We start from the raw sequence: 16,259 nt of genomic DNA, 5'->3' as shown, positions 1-16,259 counted from the left end.
TGAGGAGATTAGTCTTAATGCTGCAAGAACGACACAAACGACAGTTCAGGAGGGATGATTTATTCCAACATTTTATAGAAGCTGTTTTTCTAACATAACAATTATCATAGGACCAAATTCCATCCCATTCTATCCGTATTGTCTTCTCCCCCCCCCCCCCTCCCCCCACCTCCTCCTCCTCCTCCTTCTCCTCTTCCTGTCTCGTCGTATCCTCTTGCCAACTCAACAGTCCCAGCATGCCGGTACCCAACCAGAGGTTGACTCCAGCACCTCATCTGACCCCATGTTCCCACGATGACAAATTCCAGAGCCGCTCGTCAATATATCAGCCTTAAAATGGACTCAGTACGTCCCAAGCCTGCTGATAAACGTTGGCTGCTCCACCAATAGCGAGGCGTCGTGCTCTGCGCTGGCAATCCCACACGACTGCGGCTCAGTATGACCGCGTCAAAACATGACCCTCGGGACAGCCGAAATATCGTTTCGTTTTCTTTTCAAGGCCTAGTATACCCAGGAGCCTTTCTTGTCATTTATGAAACTATACAGTGCGGCATGTGATCGGTTGCGTACGTGGATCTGTCTGTTGGTGCCTTGCCCTGCCTGTTATGTTACCCTCCTCTCTTCCTGGTCCTATAAGCTGACACGATGGAGAAGCTATTGGAGCAAACAAGGAATGAATTCCGAATGCCAAGGCTGGTAGTGAAACCCATCTTCGGTATCTCTTTACAACGAGGACGACCGGCTCGGTAGCCGTGCCAATGAGTTATATCAACACAACAACCGCGGGCCTTCCTTGGTCGATCACACAGATTATTGGTCTATACACTTTCAAAGATAGGATAACTCTTGTTATCTCACTCGGCTCTTCCAGTATTCTCTTTCTTCTTTCCCCCGAGACGTTTCTAAGGAGATGAATACGGCTTCTCAGCGAACGGTCACCGAGCAGATTGGGAATACACTTTACAACACTTATCCAGACCCCCCCCCCCGGGGAGCCCAACACATTTCCTTTCCATTTTAGTCAATATGCATGAGAATAATAATAAAATACCTCACATGCATGCACCACGAATAGTGAGGGATGAAGGATCGTCGAGTGTCTGACAGCATGCCATGAGCAACGGCGCAGACTGCAGCCACACCAGACATGCCTGGGTGAGCACCAAGGGACCATCTCCTCGGGGCCATCTTTGTTCTACCTGTCCGGTACCTATTTGAGAGAGGGAAGAGGGGGTGGGGGGCAAGAAAACTTGTAATCTCGTTCCTCTGGCTGCCTCATTGGTGATGTTGTTCCGTGTGGGAGGTTGATCTAGGCTCTGCCCGGCCGAGCCCCTCCCCTCCTCCCCCACGCAGTCACGCAGTCACTCAGCCACGCCTGCTTCGTACATGCGTTGTCCACTACGCTTGACAAGGCTCGACTAAGGCTAAAAGGGTAAGTGTTGCGTTCTCCACAGTGAGTTCTGGAATACTTGAAGCTGATGGAGGAGGGGTTTCCTCACTGCATTAGTGAATAGCCATACTGTGGACCACCGGAACATCGTGGTGGATGACTGGATACTCCTAGTGAGTGAGGAGACAGAAACGAGTCCCCTTTCCTCAGACCTACTCAGAGGAGCCATTATTATCGATTCTTCGAGAGTGGGATAGAAAATGAGGCACAAACGAACAAACGTAGAGAAAAGAAGAAAAAAAAGGTCAACTGGACGTTTCGGTCCAAGGTCAACTGTATAAACAGTTACACGGTCCTTCTTCCGAGCCAGCCGATGCGAACCATGGACTGCGTGGCAAAGACACGTTCTGTTGATCAAGCCACTCTGCATGTTTATCCATACTCGTCGTCCTCTGAGGGCCAACCCAGCTTGATCTCCTCGACAGTCGTCAAGAGCTGAACCCCAAGATCCGAGGGCCTGGTAAACAGTACCTACACCTAACCAAGATTTCAGCAACATCTCCGCTCCTGCACATGGCGCAGACTGCAACCAACTCGAACGCACAATCCCACCCTTCCCTCGGAAGGGGGGTTGGAGAACCAACAGCCTGCCCCAGGCAGCCATGAACATGCACGCCCTTCCTGAGAACACAGCAATGCAAGGCATATGGAGACTCGTATCTGTTCTTCCCCTCCTTGGGTCTATTGGGTTCCAACCTGCATATGCACGGCATGTAAGCATCCGTGGCTCCCGGTGGGTGGGTCGTGGAGGAGGGGGGGGGGGGATTCTTCGACCCAGACTGCCGGGAACCAACCAGAGCTGAGCTGCCCCACGTCTGTGACAATAGTAGGCCACACAACATGATTCTTGGGAGGGAGAGGAGATCTCGATGACAACTTGAAGGACAAGGGAGAGGGAGGGAGAGGGAGGGAGAGAGAGCGGGAGAGAAGGAGAGAGAAATATCAGGACGCAACGGAGGACGACTACTTCAGTATGCTGACGATCAAAGTTTCTTCGTCCTCCTCCTCCCCCCCCCCCCTCCCTCACTGGATTCCACTCATGAATGCATCTTGGTCATGATCTTGAACCAAAGACAAGACAAGACCCAAGGAAATGTAGAAAGGAGGAGACAAAAGCAACAGGCGAAGAAGATACTCGAGTGACTAAGTGGCTTCTCTAAGAAAAGCCTACACTCATTCTGAGACACAATCTTCTTACCTTGACTACAAGAGGCATCATCCATTTCCCCAGGTCTTCCCACAACCACCTCCTCATTCCCGTGGTCAACTTTCAGGTCTAGAAATGAGTGCACCTAGAAGAATCCCATCATAATGACGTGCTTGCTTGCCTTTACTCATTTGCTACATCCTTCCCTCTACCTGCTCCGCTCACTACTCTCCCACATCGTTGTTCCTTTTCCTTCCGCAAATTGAACCCAAGGGATTACTACCCGTTCTTATCCCGTAGCAAGTGCTAGATAGGATGTATAAATCATTTCACTCTCGCTCTCCTCGATTCTATCCTGCCTTGCAGTTATGAAGACTTCTAATTCCGACAGTATCACCGAACCCATCCAATACCTCTCTCCTTGGTGGTGGTGGTGATGGTGATGATGATGATGACAAAGGGCCTGGAGCCTGAGCTGGGCCTTTTTCTTTTCTTTACACTCTTGTTGAAATATAGTGTGCACAGCAAGCCACACCGAACCGACAAACACACATGCAGACACACAGAGAGACAGGAGAGACAGACAAAGAAAAAGACACCCCAAGCGCCAAACATGTCTTTCACCCCAGTCGTAATATAACGGCCCCTACAAGTGAAAAAACCACTACCCAAAACAACAATGACCCGAGTAAGATAGATGTTACTCAAGTCGGCGGCCGTCCTCATACCTCCTCATCACTGTCCTCGCCCAACAGTTCTCCCTCATCATCATCGACAGTGGCATAGTCTCCTCTGCCCCTTGCAAAGCTGTCCCGCGTCGTGAACGGCCTGCTCCCGCCTCCCAGCCTTGAGAAGCCTCCACCACCTCCATACCGCAGCCTGTCCAGTGCTGCGACGCCCGTCCTCCAGAGGCCGGCCACGACCAACGGTATCGCCCCTGCTACCGCCACCGCCGCACTAAGGGCGATGATAGGATACCGCACAAACGGCGAGTCCGAGTCAAACGCGCCAGCCCCGAAGCCTGCACCGGACGTGTCGCCAAGACGGATCTGTCCAAACTTGCCGCTCCAGTTGCGCCACACCCACCAGCCGGCGGCTCCGGCCGCCGCGAAGGGGATTGTAATGGCGAAGAACAGGCCCACGCCAGAGAGGCCATGGCGCTCCTTGAACTCGTCCTCCTTGCCTGGGCATACGTGCGGCTCGCTCTGCTTGTCGAACTCTACGCCGCCCACGCACGTCGACAGAGGAATCTTGCGATAGCCCGTAGGCTCGTAATACTCGACCTGGTCTGGGTTTTGCTTGCAGTACTCGCTGTGGTCCATGGGCTGGAAGCCAGGCACTAACTTACAGGCACCATGACCAACGAGCTCGAAGTTGTAGTCACTGTGTTACGTGTCTCATGTCAGTAAAGATTCCGGTTACCTCTCTCTCTCTCTCTCTTTCCTCCTTTGACATAGAACCCACTCCTCCCAAGAGCTGGAAAGACACTTACCATTCGTAGTCACGCCGACTGCAGGTACAGTTCTTGGAATTATAGACATGCTCGATCCTGTAGCCGTTGTAGCATTGCCTGTCCGTCTTCTTGCGCATGTACTGTGTGACATGCCCAAAGAGACACTCATCACGCTGTAGAGGGTGGCTGGGTGACCAGATCCGGTAGTCGGACTCGCTCGGGTCATCCTTTTGCAGGCAGGGACGGTCTGCCAGACCCGTGAAGTCGACGGTCGAGGCCACGGTTGAAGTTCCATCTTGGGTCCAGACGATGAACTTTCGAGACACACCCGAGCTCTGCGTGGTGAAGTCGGACACCATCATTTCCTTGTCGGCAAATTTGAAGTCCGTCCAGGTGTCACCCTCATCGGTGGTATAGGACACGGTCTGTGTCTTGATATCGAGAGGAACCAGGGCGATGATGGACCCCTGGTCTCCGTACTGCCACAGCCAGCGGCCCTTCTTGACCTGCTTCCAAGTCATGCCGGCATCCGTCGTCATGTAGGTGTCGGCCTCGTCCTTCCTGCCAAGATACTCGCCGACATTGCCCCATGCGAACATGAGACCCACCGCACCCGCAGACGAGTATGTCCTGCTGTGGTCCTTGCGCTCTGTGTACCCGTGGATGTGCAAGGCGCACTTCTCGGTTCCGTCGCCGCTGCAGCCAGTAGACTTCCCGTCCATGTCCTTGGAGGGAGGCGGTAGGTATGCCCACTCAGCGCCATCGTTATGGCTGATCTGTGAGTGCAGCTTCTTTGGATCGTTGGGCTTGTCCTTGTTCGCCACAATGTTGACCATCTCGACGCCCTCGAGGCCGAGCATCTTTTCAAAGTCGACAAAATAGTCCTGGTTGCAGTTGACGCCTGCGATGCTCATGACATAGGACGTGCCGTTGGAGTTGCTCTTCAGGATGGACCCGGAGCACCTGTCTGGTTCGAGGTCGGTAGCAACAAAGAGGTTGACCGCGTGCGTCGAGCTGTCGAGAACGGTGTATGCATGCTGTTCAGAGACTTCAAAGTTGTATGGGAACTGAGCCTCGGCGTAAGTTTCGCCGTCAAGACTGGCAAGAGCACGGAGTGTGTTTTTGGTGACGTTCTGCGTGGCGACGACGATGAACTCAGACATGGTCGCAAAGTCCTTGACGTCGCTCTGCACAACCTTGCCCTGGTCATCGAAGTCGTTGGCAGGCCCGGCGACGAGCTGCCACGGGTTGTCAATGCGGCTGTTGTCCTCCTTCGTACTGGCCTGGCATATGATCTGGTCCTGCGGGCGGAAGTTGTTAAAGGCAGTGGAGCCGGTGAACTCGCAGCGGCTGACGTAGCGCTTGAGGGTCTGCCAATGGTCGCCGCGGTCCGTGGAGAGCGAGGCTTCCGGATAGCAATTCTCATTGGTGCTTGTGCACTTCTTGCCGACCCAGATGATCCAGTCCTTCTTGTCAGGGTGGAAGGCGAACGGTGAGCGTGGGATGTCGGTGTCGGGCGGAGTGGGAGCCTTGAACTCATCAAAGGACTGCCCGTGGTTGACGGTGTACACGATTGTGCCGTCTCGCTGGATGAAGAGCACCATGTCCTTGAAATACGTGTGAGGGACAAAGTCCCAAAAGTCTCGAGCCAGCGCGCTGGGCGCGTCCCAAGTGAGACCACCGTCGTGCGTGATCAGGATCTTGCCGCCGCCCCTTGCGATGATGGTCTCGTCATCTGACCGGCTGGTCTCACCCCGTTCCAGATAGCGTACTTCGGCCTTCATGGTGTTTTCGAAGACGTGTTGTGCGCTCTTGACCTCGCCGCTGGCCGGTCCCTTGGGCGGCGTGTGGGAGTCGGCGCACTTCCACTCCTTGAAGTCGTCCTTCTGCGGTTCACCCTTCTTCCTCTTGCAGGTATTGCCAGGGATGAGCCGCCACCCTGAGGATCCCATAAATGTGTCCTCGGGCTTGGCGTTTGCGCATGCTCCATTGGGAGCCTGGATCGGGCCGACAGCAACGCACTCGCCGTTCTCGCGGCGAAAGTTGTAGTCACACTCGAAGTCATCGTCGGTGCAGTCGCAGTTGGTCGTCTGGACCTCGACCAGGTTGAACTCTTGCTTCATGAAGCAGTCCGCCTCCTTCTTTCTGCGCGTATACTTCTGTGTGTGGCCCATGAGACAGGTAGGCTTCCCATCCTCGTCGACTCTGGCCCACCACTCTTCCATGTCGCCTTTGTCGCACGTCCGCTCGTGCAGGCCCTCGAAGTCGATCGAGATGACCTGAAACTTGGGGTTCAGCTCGTCGCCGGTCTGACCAGACAGCAGGAACTTCAAACTCGTAGAGTCGGGGGTCGTGGTCAGGACCCACGGCTTGATCTTGAGACCGTTGGGGAGCTCCTGTACCTTCCAGGTCTGGCCGTGGTCAAGCGAGTACTTGATCTCCCCCACATCGACTTTATTGGAGTCGTGAATGGCGACGAGGACGGTGCCTTGGTCTCCAAATTCGTACTTATGTGGCCCCTTGGGTCCCTCCAGCCAGTGCATGCCAGCATCATCCGAGATGTATAGGTAGGCCTCAGCGTATGGCTTGAGATAGTCTCCGGTGTTGCCATTGGCCATGACCAGACCGGGCGCGGGGCTCGAGAAGACACGGCCGGCGTTAATTTGTTGCGTGACAGAGTGCAGGTGAATTCTGCTGCCAGCGTCGTGCGTCTGTACAAAATTGAACGTCCGCCCGTCATCGTGCGTGATCTCGGACACGATCTTCTTCTCCGTCAGAAACTGCTTCTCCACGTCCTCCCAGTTTTCCACCTTGTTCACGAGGAAGATGCCCTGGATGCCAGCAATCTTCTCGAAGTCGACGTGGCCCATCATGTTACGATTGGTATGCTCGATATTTCGGGTGAAGAAGGTGCCGTTGGAGTTGCTCGTAAACATGACGCCCATGGGGTTGGACGGGCGGGTGGTCATGACGTCGACCTGGATGCTGTAGTTGGTGCTCTCGAGCACCGTGTAGGCCTCCTGATCGAGGCGGTGATCCTCCGGGAACATAGCCCTGTGCCAATTGAGGGTGTCGTCGCTGACGAACAGAGCCATCTCGTCCGTATTCAGGGAGGCGGAGGCGGCTAGGACGTACTTCTTGACAGAGGCCACATTGATGATACCCTGCACCGGCCTGTCGGTGTCGAGGTTCGGCTCGTACTCCTGGATCTTGCCGTCGGCGCTGAGGGCGCTGAAGTAATTGTCCGAGATAATCAGTCGGTTGTCCTGCTTGAGCGGCGAGAAGGTATCTCGGAGGATACACATGATGCGCTGCTTGTCTAGGTCGGACTGGCCGGTGGTGAACAGGTCGGAGCCCTTGGCCCACCAGCAGCCCTCGGTGTTGCCGCGCAGGAACTTGGCGTCGGTCTTGAAGCCGTCGAGCGTGTACATGGCCACCTCGTCGCAAAAGATGCCCTTGCAGTCCATGCCATTGAATATGATGCGGTCCGGGTCGCTGGCGTGGAAGTTGAAGATCTGGGAACGGAAGATGTTGAACTCGGAGTCGGTAAAGAAGCTCTTCCACGTCTTGCCCTGGTCTTCGGTGCGCCAGTGGGAGGTAGACTCGGTCAGGATGTAGGCGCGCTTGTTGTCGAACTCGTGCAGGACGAGGGCGAAGGCCTTGCCGTCGGGGACGTCGTCGATGATGGACCAGGTCGAGCCGCCGTCAGGAGAGCGCCATACATTCTGTGAAGAGACGTCCTGGAAGAGGATCACGTCTGACTGGTCAAAGTAGTTGAGGTTTTGCGGATAGTGATCAAACTCCTTGACGTAGAAGGTCGGCTCGTCCTTGGCCAGCACCGGCTGTACCGGCGATGCCCAGAGGAATGCCAACAGCAGAGCTGCCGCATTGGTAGCTCCCCTGGCCTTCATCGTATCGGCCGGATCGTGATGAAAATCATCAAGTTGGGAGGGAGAGAAGAGCGGAATCAATAAGAAGTGGGTCTCGAGGCGGCCAGGTTGTCAAGCAGGCAAGGCAGGCAAGGCAGGCAGGAGGAGAAGGACGAGGTTGATGACGATGAGGAGGATTATGCTCGGGGGTTTGTTGGATAAGCTGTTTGTTGCTGTGGTGGCGGAAAGGTCGGCAAATGATCGAGAGATGGTATTCGCAAGGCAGTACAAGTACAGCAAGCAAATAAATGAGGTTGGATGCGACGCAGAGGGAGGAGTCAAGGATTTGGTCTTTGGAAGCCTAAGAAATTTTGAGAGGCCAAGATGATGAGGTGTCGTCCTTCAGGAATTCAGCTGTAAAATGCCAATACAATTGCGTGGCGTCTCAGGCGCGGCAGGTCTGAGGCAAGCAGCAGCAAAGCTAAGCTAAGAATAGCGGATCCGAGTCCTCAACGTGAACGGTTACGTAGAGCTCCCGGGGGGTTGGGGTCGTAGCGTTGTCTGCCCAGGCTGGCTGCCTACCATAATACCGCCACCACCACCCTGCCAGCATAGCGCCATGGGCCCCAGCCTATCAAGCCTATGAATCGAGAGCTACATACCATAAGTACACGCAATACTACGCAGGTACATTACAGTACATGGCAATCAACAGTTATCCCTCGGTTATCATCACTCTTTCTTTCTCTTTCTCTTCTCAAGATTTACCAGTACTGCTGACGAAACAGCATACCCTGACTGACCCAGTCTTGCCACTGCAGACACATACGCACATGAAATACGGCGAATCGGCTGACCTGGAACGAGATCAAGCTGAAGCGTTTGAAACATCTACTGCCTCACTGCACGGACGGGCCGTTCCTTGCATTGTCTGGTTCTACTCCTCCATTTTTGCTACCTCGGATTCTCTTTTTTCCTTTTGCTATCTTGTGCGTGGCTATCTTGTCAGAGACTGAGCCACATTTCACTCATCATACTGTACCATGTATCTTACTCTCTTAACGACATTTCACCCGTTGGCAGAACCACTACTGACTGCCCTGGCAAGACCGTTCCCGAAAACTAAGTACTTACTGACAGGAAATAACCCTAATCATGATCCTAGGCTAGTAGAAGTCGTATAAACTCAAACCCAATTCATTATCGCTTTAGGTAGGCTTGGCATTATTACTCAGCGCTTTACAGACACACCAAGCTTATCCCGACGTACAAAACACAAACAAGCCAGCATAAACTTCAACAGAGACAATTGATTAGTTAAGCACGATGACTGGCAAGTTGGGGTTTTTTTTTTTTAAACTCTCATAACACATTGTAAATATATATATAGATGACTTTGACTACGTGAAGAAGGGGGGAAAAAAGAAGGAAAGACAAGAAGAAGAAAAACAGAAGAAAAGACAATGAAAATGAGGGGAGAACCTCTGTCTCTCTCGCTCTCACTACACCAAGACGCCTGGGACATGGAACAATGCAAAACTTTCCAATCCGACTCTGATGTATAAACGTAGGGTTAAATATAAGGTTACTGTATCTTGCTACCATGAGAACGGGCCCTCGCTCTTCTCCCTCCTCGGCCAACCTCGCGCGTGCATGCAAGGCGGAAGAAGGAAAGAAAAAGACAAAAGAAAGCACAAAATGCTCGCTTATGTTTTCCCCCTCCCCTCTCCCACTTCTCGCGCCCTTCCCCCCCCCCCCCCCTTTTCTCTCCACCCAGACTCAAAAGAACTTCCATCTGCTGGTGACGAGGCTTGATCGTAGGAGGCTGTCACACCCGAGGTCCTTGCAAAGAGAGACAGTGAGATGCAGAGAAGCACTGCCAGCCTTTCCCTTCATCATCATCATCATCTCTTCTCCCCTGAGCCCAAACACCCCTCGCATAACATCTCTTTCCTGCGTCCTAACAGCTCGGGTGCTCCAAGGGATCGCTCGACGCGCAACCGAAGAGTTCGTGACCATACTGCTCCGCGTAACAGTAAAGAAAAACAAAGTGAAGGTAAGAACACATGTCGAAGATGGTTGTCAATATGTCCAAAATGTGGGTGGGAGTGGGTGCTTGTTTGAGAACAAGCAATTGGGTCCCCGCCTCCCCGGGACCGAAGTCGTGCCCCGTTTCCCTGTCTCGTCGCGCAGCTTGATTGTCGTGTGGGCCACCATGGACGTGGGGTGGAGAGAAAGAGGCAAACTCTCATCAAGTATGATCTCATACACACACACACACGAAACCGTCCATAAGTAGCTTTTCAGATTTGTTGGTTGTCTTTTAAATTTTGTCTCAAGCTGCGATTCCCAAGATTGGGTCCGGGTTCAGATTTCTTGCACTTGGGCCCCTCCACCCCCGTTCTCAAAGGTAAAATAACAAATAGCAATTATGTGCAGGTTAATAGGTGTTTGTGTTACGGCAGAACCTGCGTCCCGGGTATCAATCACTTCCCCCCGGGGTAGAGAGATATGCTCGAGGGTGAGACGCAGGCGCTGCCATTTCTTTCGAGGTATCAAGTAAAGAAGAATAAAAGAAAGGGGAAAAAAAAAAAAAGATGACGCTAGACAGGAGAAAAATGCAGCGCGACCATGTCATCTAGGCCATGCGACTTTTTTTCTTCTTTTCTTTCTTTAGTCGGACAGCGTAACGGTGACCGTACCACCAACAGTTGAGACCTATAGAATTGTTAGAGAAAGTCATGAAGGGATGTGTGTGTGTGTGAGAGAGAGAGAGAGAGAGAGACAGAAAGAGAACTTACAGTGCAGCCGTTGCTGGCGCTGCCGGAGAAAGAGTTGCTGCTGTAGGTGTACTTGCAAGGGGTGCCGTCGACATCGCTGCCGCTGATGACAATGTTGTAGTCCAGGGCGGCGTCGCTGGTGGGGGTGTTGTGGAAGATGGACAGGTAGGTGGTGCCGGTCGTGTCGACGCTGGTACCCAGGTTGACACCAGCCCAGTTGCCGGCCTTCTCGGCGTAAGGGGACGGGCTGTCCCAGACACAGGCCTGGGCGGCCGTCAGACCCTGCAGGTTCATGTAGAACTGGGCCGAGGTGGTGGATCCCTCCCACTCAAAGGACTCGCTCTGGTACGGGTTGTAGAGCTCGACAGTCTCGCCGGCGGCGACCTCGGTGGGCAGGTACATGCCCTCGTTACCCGGGTACCAGGTCTTGCAGATGTAGACGGACTTGCTCAGCTCGCTGACGACCTGCACGTTTCCGGCGCCCTTCTGGCAGAGCTTGGTCGAGGTGGAGTGGGTCAGGTGAAGCTTGTTGTCGCTGCCGCACCACAGGCCGCCGATGGACTGGCCGGAGCTGCCCTGGGCAGCAGGCCACTGCGCCTGGTCGTAGCCGGCGGGACAGGCATAGCCGACAAAGTATCCAGCCTGGGGGTCGCCGCTGGTGGGCTCCGAGAAGGAGACGGTGATGTCGGCGGTCTGGCCGAGCTCGTAGTTGTCGGTGCCCACGTCCAGGTAGCCGACCCAGGGGGACACGGTGGTCTGGTCAACGGCGACGGCGCCGTACGCGCTGGGGAACGTAGTGCAGTCGATGGTGCCATCAGGGAAGTCAGCATCGACACCAGTCGCGCCCGACGAAGACGAGGACGAGGACGAGGACGAGGAGCTGCTGGTGGAGGCAGCGGCCGCGGCGGAGGTCGACGTGGTCGCAGCGACGGCCGACGAGGCGCTGGTGGAGGCAGAGCCGAGCTTGACCTCGACGAACTCGGCGCCACTGTCGGCCGAAGAGGTGGTGGCAGCGGCCGAGGTGCTGGCCACAGCAGTGCTGCTCGGGACGGGCGTCGAGGTCGCGATCGGGGTGGTGGACGAAGGCTCGGACTCGCCTACAACCTCGTATGCGCCGTCGGCTAGGCCCTCGGCGGCCTCCGAGGCGGAGATGGGGTTGCCATTGACGTCGACGTAAACGGTCTCCTCGACGAACTGGTAGTCAACGGCGGGAGAACGCTCGTTAAGGGACGGGGTGCCGCGTTCCTTGAGCAGCTCGGCGCCGTGCTCGTGCTGGTGGCGGGCGTGCTGGTGACGGTGCTGGTGGTTGTGAGGCTGGGCGGCGGCCCCGGCAGCAAGAGTTGCCGCAATAGCTATTGTGATGACAGACTTCATTGTCGCGTGTCGTCAGGTGGGTTTACTGATACTCGAAAGACTAGACAGGAGAGGAGAAGCCAATCAGTATATATCATCCTGCAGTGGAAACAGCCAAGTACTGTATCTGCCATCTGTAGATATGGCACTTTGTCTCTCTCTTTCTCCTCTCTCCCATCTACTGGCTCCTCTTCCGTGTCGACAGCCAGTTATCCCTCCACCCCCCTCATCCAGCTCTTCCCAAGTAGTTCTATTCCATCGCAGTAGATAGAAACGCCGAGGACAAACACCCACATGAGAAGGAAAAGGTCTGACTCACTTATAAAATAGGAGGGTCGGAATGGAGGTTTTAAGTCGTGGTATGATAAAACAATATGATGGATCCTTGGGATAAAACCGTAGAGGGAAAAGAATGAACGAACGTACGAACAGACGGGATCAAGAATCGAGTGTGTTCGCGCAAGTTCCAAAAGAGTGTGGTAGAGAGGACGAAAAACTCTCTGTTGGATGGAGCGACGCTGAGCCAAGCAGGAGAGAGAGGAAGGAAGGAAGAAAGGAGGGGAGGAGGATCGCAAGATGCGGGCGTCGGGAAAGAAAAAGGAAACAGGCGAAGGTCCAGGACTAAGAGAGTGACTTCAAGTGAGTGAGTGTGGGAGTGCGGGAGGAGGTCGTAGTGGTAGGTAAAAGAGAGACAAAAAGACCCAACGACAAGGGGGGCCTGGGCCGAAAAGAGAGGGAACCACGCAATGAGGCGTGTGCGTTGTGGGCTGTAGGAGCAGTCTTGGAAATGAACGATGGAGATGAAGATTGTTCTGTGCTCGGGGATCAGGGGGTGGTTTGTGGCTGTCAACGGGCAGACAAGGATATGGGCCAGACCCCTGCCGTTTGGCGAAATTGCAATACGACTAGGGACGAAGGCAGAAGGCGAGTAAAAGTGACAAGGGGTTCTTGAAGGGGGTGAAGAGGAGGGGGAGGTTGAATGGCAGGGCCCAATGATATAGAAAAGATGACCCTGGCCAAACAAACGCCTCCACCAGGTTTAGACGGTAAACCACACCGACGAGGCCCTGTAGTACAAGCCAGGAATATCACCAACTCCGCTGGGAGGCAATGTCATCATAGCATACCACGTAGCATTGGTCGGGAAAGAAGAGACAGAGCACCAAGAACAAGAAGAGAAGGCCAGAATTGGGTCGTAAGACTGGCCCCTCCTCCAGCAGCAAACGGCACTGTGGTAAGTTGTCAGACCCCAAAAAAGAAAGGAGTTCCACCATGGCATAGCAGAAGGTCAGCTGCAGTGGACCACCACCACCACCTCCTCCTCCTCCTTCTCCCCTTTCTATTGATAGGTTCAAGACCACACAGGTGACCGCCTCAAGCCACCTACTCTTTACTTACCAGCCAAGCCTCCTACAGCAGTACAACAGGAACATTAAGCTCTTTTCTCCCTCTCCTCCCCTGACAGACTGACAGGACAGACGAAGAGCATAATGATCATGATCATCATCATCCACCGTCCAGATGGGATCAGCACTAGACGAGAGGGGGAGGGGGGGGGGCCGGCGACGATCTGCACGAGCAGCAGAGCTTGGTTACCCTACAGTTTCAGGGCACACACACACATGGCACGACGGCGGCAGAGCTCCATCGAAAGGAAGACTTTCTTTACCCTGGCGCTGCAGAAGACGCCACAATGAGGGTTTGTGTGTGGTGTGGTGCGGTAGGCGGGGTGCATGAAGGTGTCGTCGTCGTACCGTTGAGCTGGTCAAAGGAGAAAATCAAAGGGAAGGGGCAGAAAGCCAGACAGAGTAGAGAGAACAAAGTGCCCGCCCCCATCCATGCCCTGAACGACCGACTTCCTCTTTTTTCCGTCCCCAAATTTAGGCCCCAGCAGATCAACCCCTGACCCGACCGGGTAGATCCCAGCTCGACTCCAGATGGGACCTGACTAGTCCTGTCTTGGGGGCGCCAATTAAGATTTGACCCAAACAATTGGACAGCGGTGCACCATGGGTCTGACCTATGTGTTTTTTGTACCTGTTGTACCACGGTACGTACCTTTGTACAGAGAGTGTGAGAGAGAGAGAGAGAGAGAGACACTGAGAGGGATCCTCAATCTTATGAGGAGAGGGAGACGACGGGTCGGGTCTTCAGCCACTCTCTTGACATTTGCCGGAACGGAATGAGGGACAATGGAGAAAACCGGGACCACTTAAAGAAAGCATGCATGACGAGGCTGAACTTGGACAAGAAGAGGTGCTTTTTTATTACTTGCTTGTTCTTTGTGTCCAAGTCCTTGTCCTTGCACCCAGCACTGACTTTACTCTATTTTCCAAAGTTTAGATGTGAATATAGTAGTTACCTACATCCCTACTTGGAAGTACGTAGTAGGACTACTGCAACATGTACTCTCCTAGTCCTCGCACAGATGCATCGATGACGGAGATCTCGATTCCTACAGATGTCAGGTTAGATTAAGATATTAATTACATCTCGTCATTATATAATAACCCAAATGCCCATCGCCCTCCTGCCGAGATGAATAGACCACCACTTTTGGACGATCTGTCTCGAATTGGCCTGTGTCGCGCAGGCCCAGCACCTCGCGCGCGTTTCTCTTGTATCCCCCCTCGTCCCGCGGTTCCTCCTCGTTCGTCGCATGCCATGCCATGCTCGCCATCCGCACTCGTATAGGTAATACTTGAGCACCACACCACCTAATCACTCGCTGCCCCGCAAAGAGAAGGGATTCTGGGGTAGATGCTAGACGAGAATCTGACAACGAGAGTGTGGCTCTGGCCTTGGACTGTACGCTTGTGGAAAATAAAGTAGAATCAAAACAACGTAGCGGTTCGAGCGCTATGGCGGGGTTCTTGTTCATGTATTAATTCTCCGTCCCCCAGATGGGAATGCAAGTCGATCCGATATGCACGGCTTGTCAAATCGAGACTTTTGCTCTTTTTGTGATATGATTTTAGTGATGGCTCAACGTGCTAGTTCACCCAGTGGCCCCTCCCACTCCTTCTCTCTTCCTGTCTCTCTTTCTCTCTCACTCTCATCCTCTCAAGGACTATGTATGTCTTTCCTCTAGTTCCATTTCCCCCTATCATAGCCTGCATAGCCGACCTTGTGAGAGAAAGACAATTCCATCTTCTCCTCTACTTTCACCGCCTCATGCAGTGTGGAACCTACTTCCACCAACAAACTCCTGCTCTGGCCCCGTCTTTCCTTTTTTTTTTTTTTTTTCTTCTTTTTTTTCTTCCTTTTTTTTTTTTTCCTGGCCTTTGGTTTGCGCCCAGTCTTCTCGCCGGCCTCATTTCCGCGATGGCCTCGCCTATCTTCCAGAGTGTCCACCCGCTCTCCGCCCGCTGGCCCGGCTCCACCAGACCCTGCGAGCATGGGCTGACGAAAGCTTGTGAGGCCCCAACATGAACCTGTATGCATGGCATACTCGACGCGAGAGCGACAATTGCGTGCTACACGCTGGATTTTCTTGTTCTTTTTGCTTTGGTATCATTTCAATAGAAAAAAAAAAAAAAAAAAAAAAAAAAAAACCAATCCAAGAGAACAATGTCCTGAGGCGACAGGTGTTGTGCCAGTAGGAGGCCAAGCTCTATGGCGCCGGCGATCGTCGTCTCCGGAATGGAACCTCCTCCTATCACCAAGGTCCCTCCCCCCCCTTCTCTCTTACACTCACACTGACACTCACATTGCCCCCCTTTATCACAAAGGGCGCTATTCGCTTTGAATTTCACCAGTCTATCCTGCCTCAATAATAGCATGAAGCAAAAAAAAAAAAAAAAAAAAAAAAAAAAGAAGAAAACCTGTTACCAACCATAGTCCAGAGGGGCGCAAACATGGGCGTGCCTGTTCTAGCCCCAACCCATAGCCCGCAGCGCCAAGCGGGCTTGAGAGGAGACAAATTTAAAGATGGACGGGCTTGGAAGTCGTCATCACATTACGCGCCCTCCAGTCCCCCCCCCCCCTTCTCTCATCTCTCCGATATGTCTCTCTCTTCCCACGTTCCGGCATCTCTTTGTTGGTGGTCATCAATCACCTCCGCCTTGTTTGGCTGGGCTGCATTGCTTTTGTTCAATTTTTGTCTCCCCGAGAGTCGGCGATTCGGAAACTCCCTCCAGCCAGTCAGATCGGAGCAAAGCGTTGGAGGGAGAGTGGCTGTGAAGAAGGGGACGAGGGGAGGGGGGGG

The 16,259-nt window shown here is 53.7% G+C and overlaps 2 protein-coding genes across 2 annotated transcripts; both read right to left on the bottom strand.

Annotated features, from left to right (window-relative positions):
* Nucleotides 1–2,905: 2,905 nt before the first annotated feature.
* On the bottom strand, nucleotides 2,906–7,961 carry M406DRAFT_345037 (Oligoxyloglucan reducing end-specific cellobiohydrolase; the record flags this gene model as incomplete). Its single annotated transcript, XM_040922031.1, has 2 exons — nucleotides 2,906–3,980; nucleotides 4,090–7,961. The coding sequence occupies 2 exons, from the start codon at nucleotides 7,959–7,961 to the stop codon at nucleotides 3,320–3,322; spliced, it is 4,533 nt and encodes a 1,510-aa protein (XP_040780224.1). The 3' UTR covers nucleotides 2,906–3,319.
* Nucleotides 7,962–10,231: 2,270 nt separating this feature from the next.
* Nucleotides 10,232–12,073, bottom strand: M406DRAFT_85799 (uncharacterized protein; the record flags this gene model as incomplete). Its single annotated transcript, XM_040926068.1, has 3 exons — nucleotides 10,232–10,637; nucleotides 10,721–11,662; nucleotides 11,750–12,073. 3 exons carry the CDS (start codon nucleotides 12,071–12,073, stop codon nucleotides 10,593–10,595), a joined length of 1,311 nt encoding a protein of 436 aa, XP_040780223.1. The 3' UTR covers nucleotides 10,232–10,592.
* Between the last annotated feature and the right edge of the window lie 4,186 nt (nucleotides 12,074–16,259).

Source organism: Cryphonectria parasitica (assembly GCF_011745365.1).
Source record: "Cryphonectria parasitica EP155 unplaced genomic scaffold M406scaffold_2, whole genome shotgun sequence".
In the NCBI taxonomy this organism is placed as follows: domain Eukaryota; kingdom Fungi; phylum Ascomycota; class Sordariomycetes; order Diaporthales; family Cryphonectriaceae; genus Cryphonectria; species Cryphonectria parasitica.
This window is presented reverse-complemented; position numbering and strand designations above follow the sequence as displayed.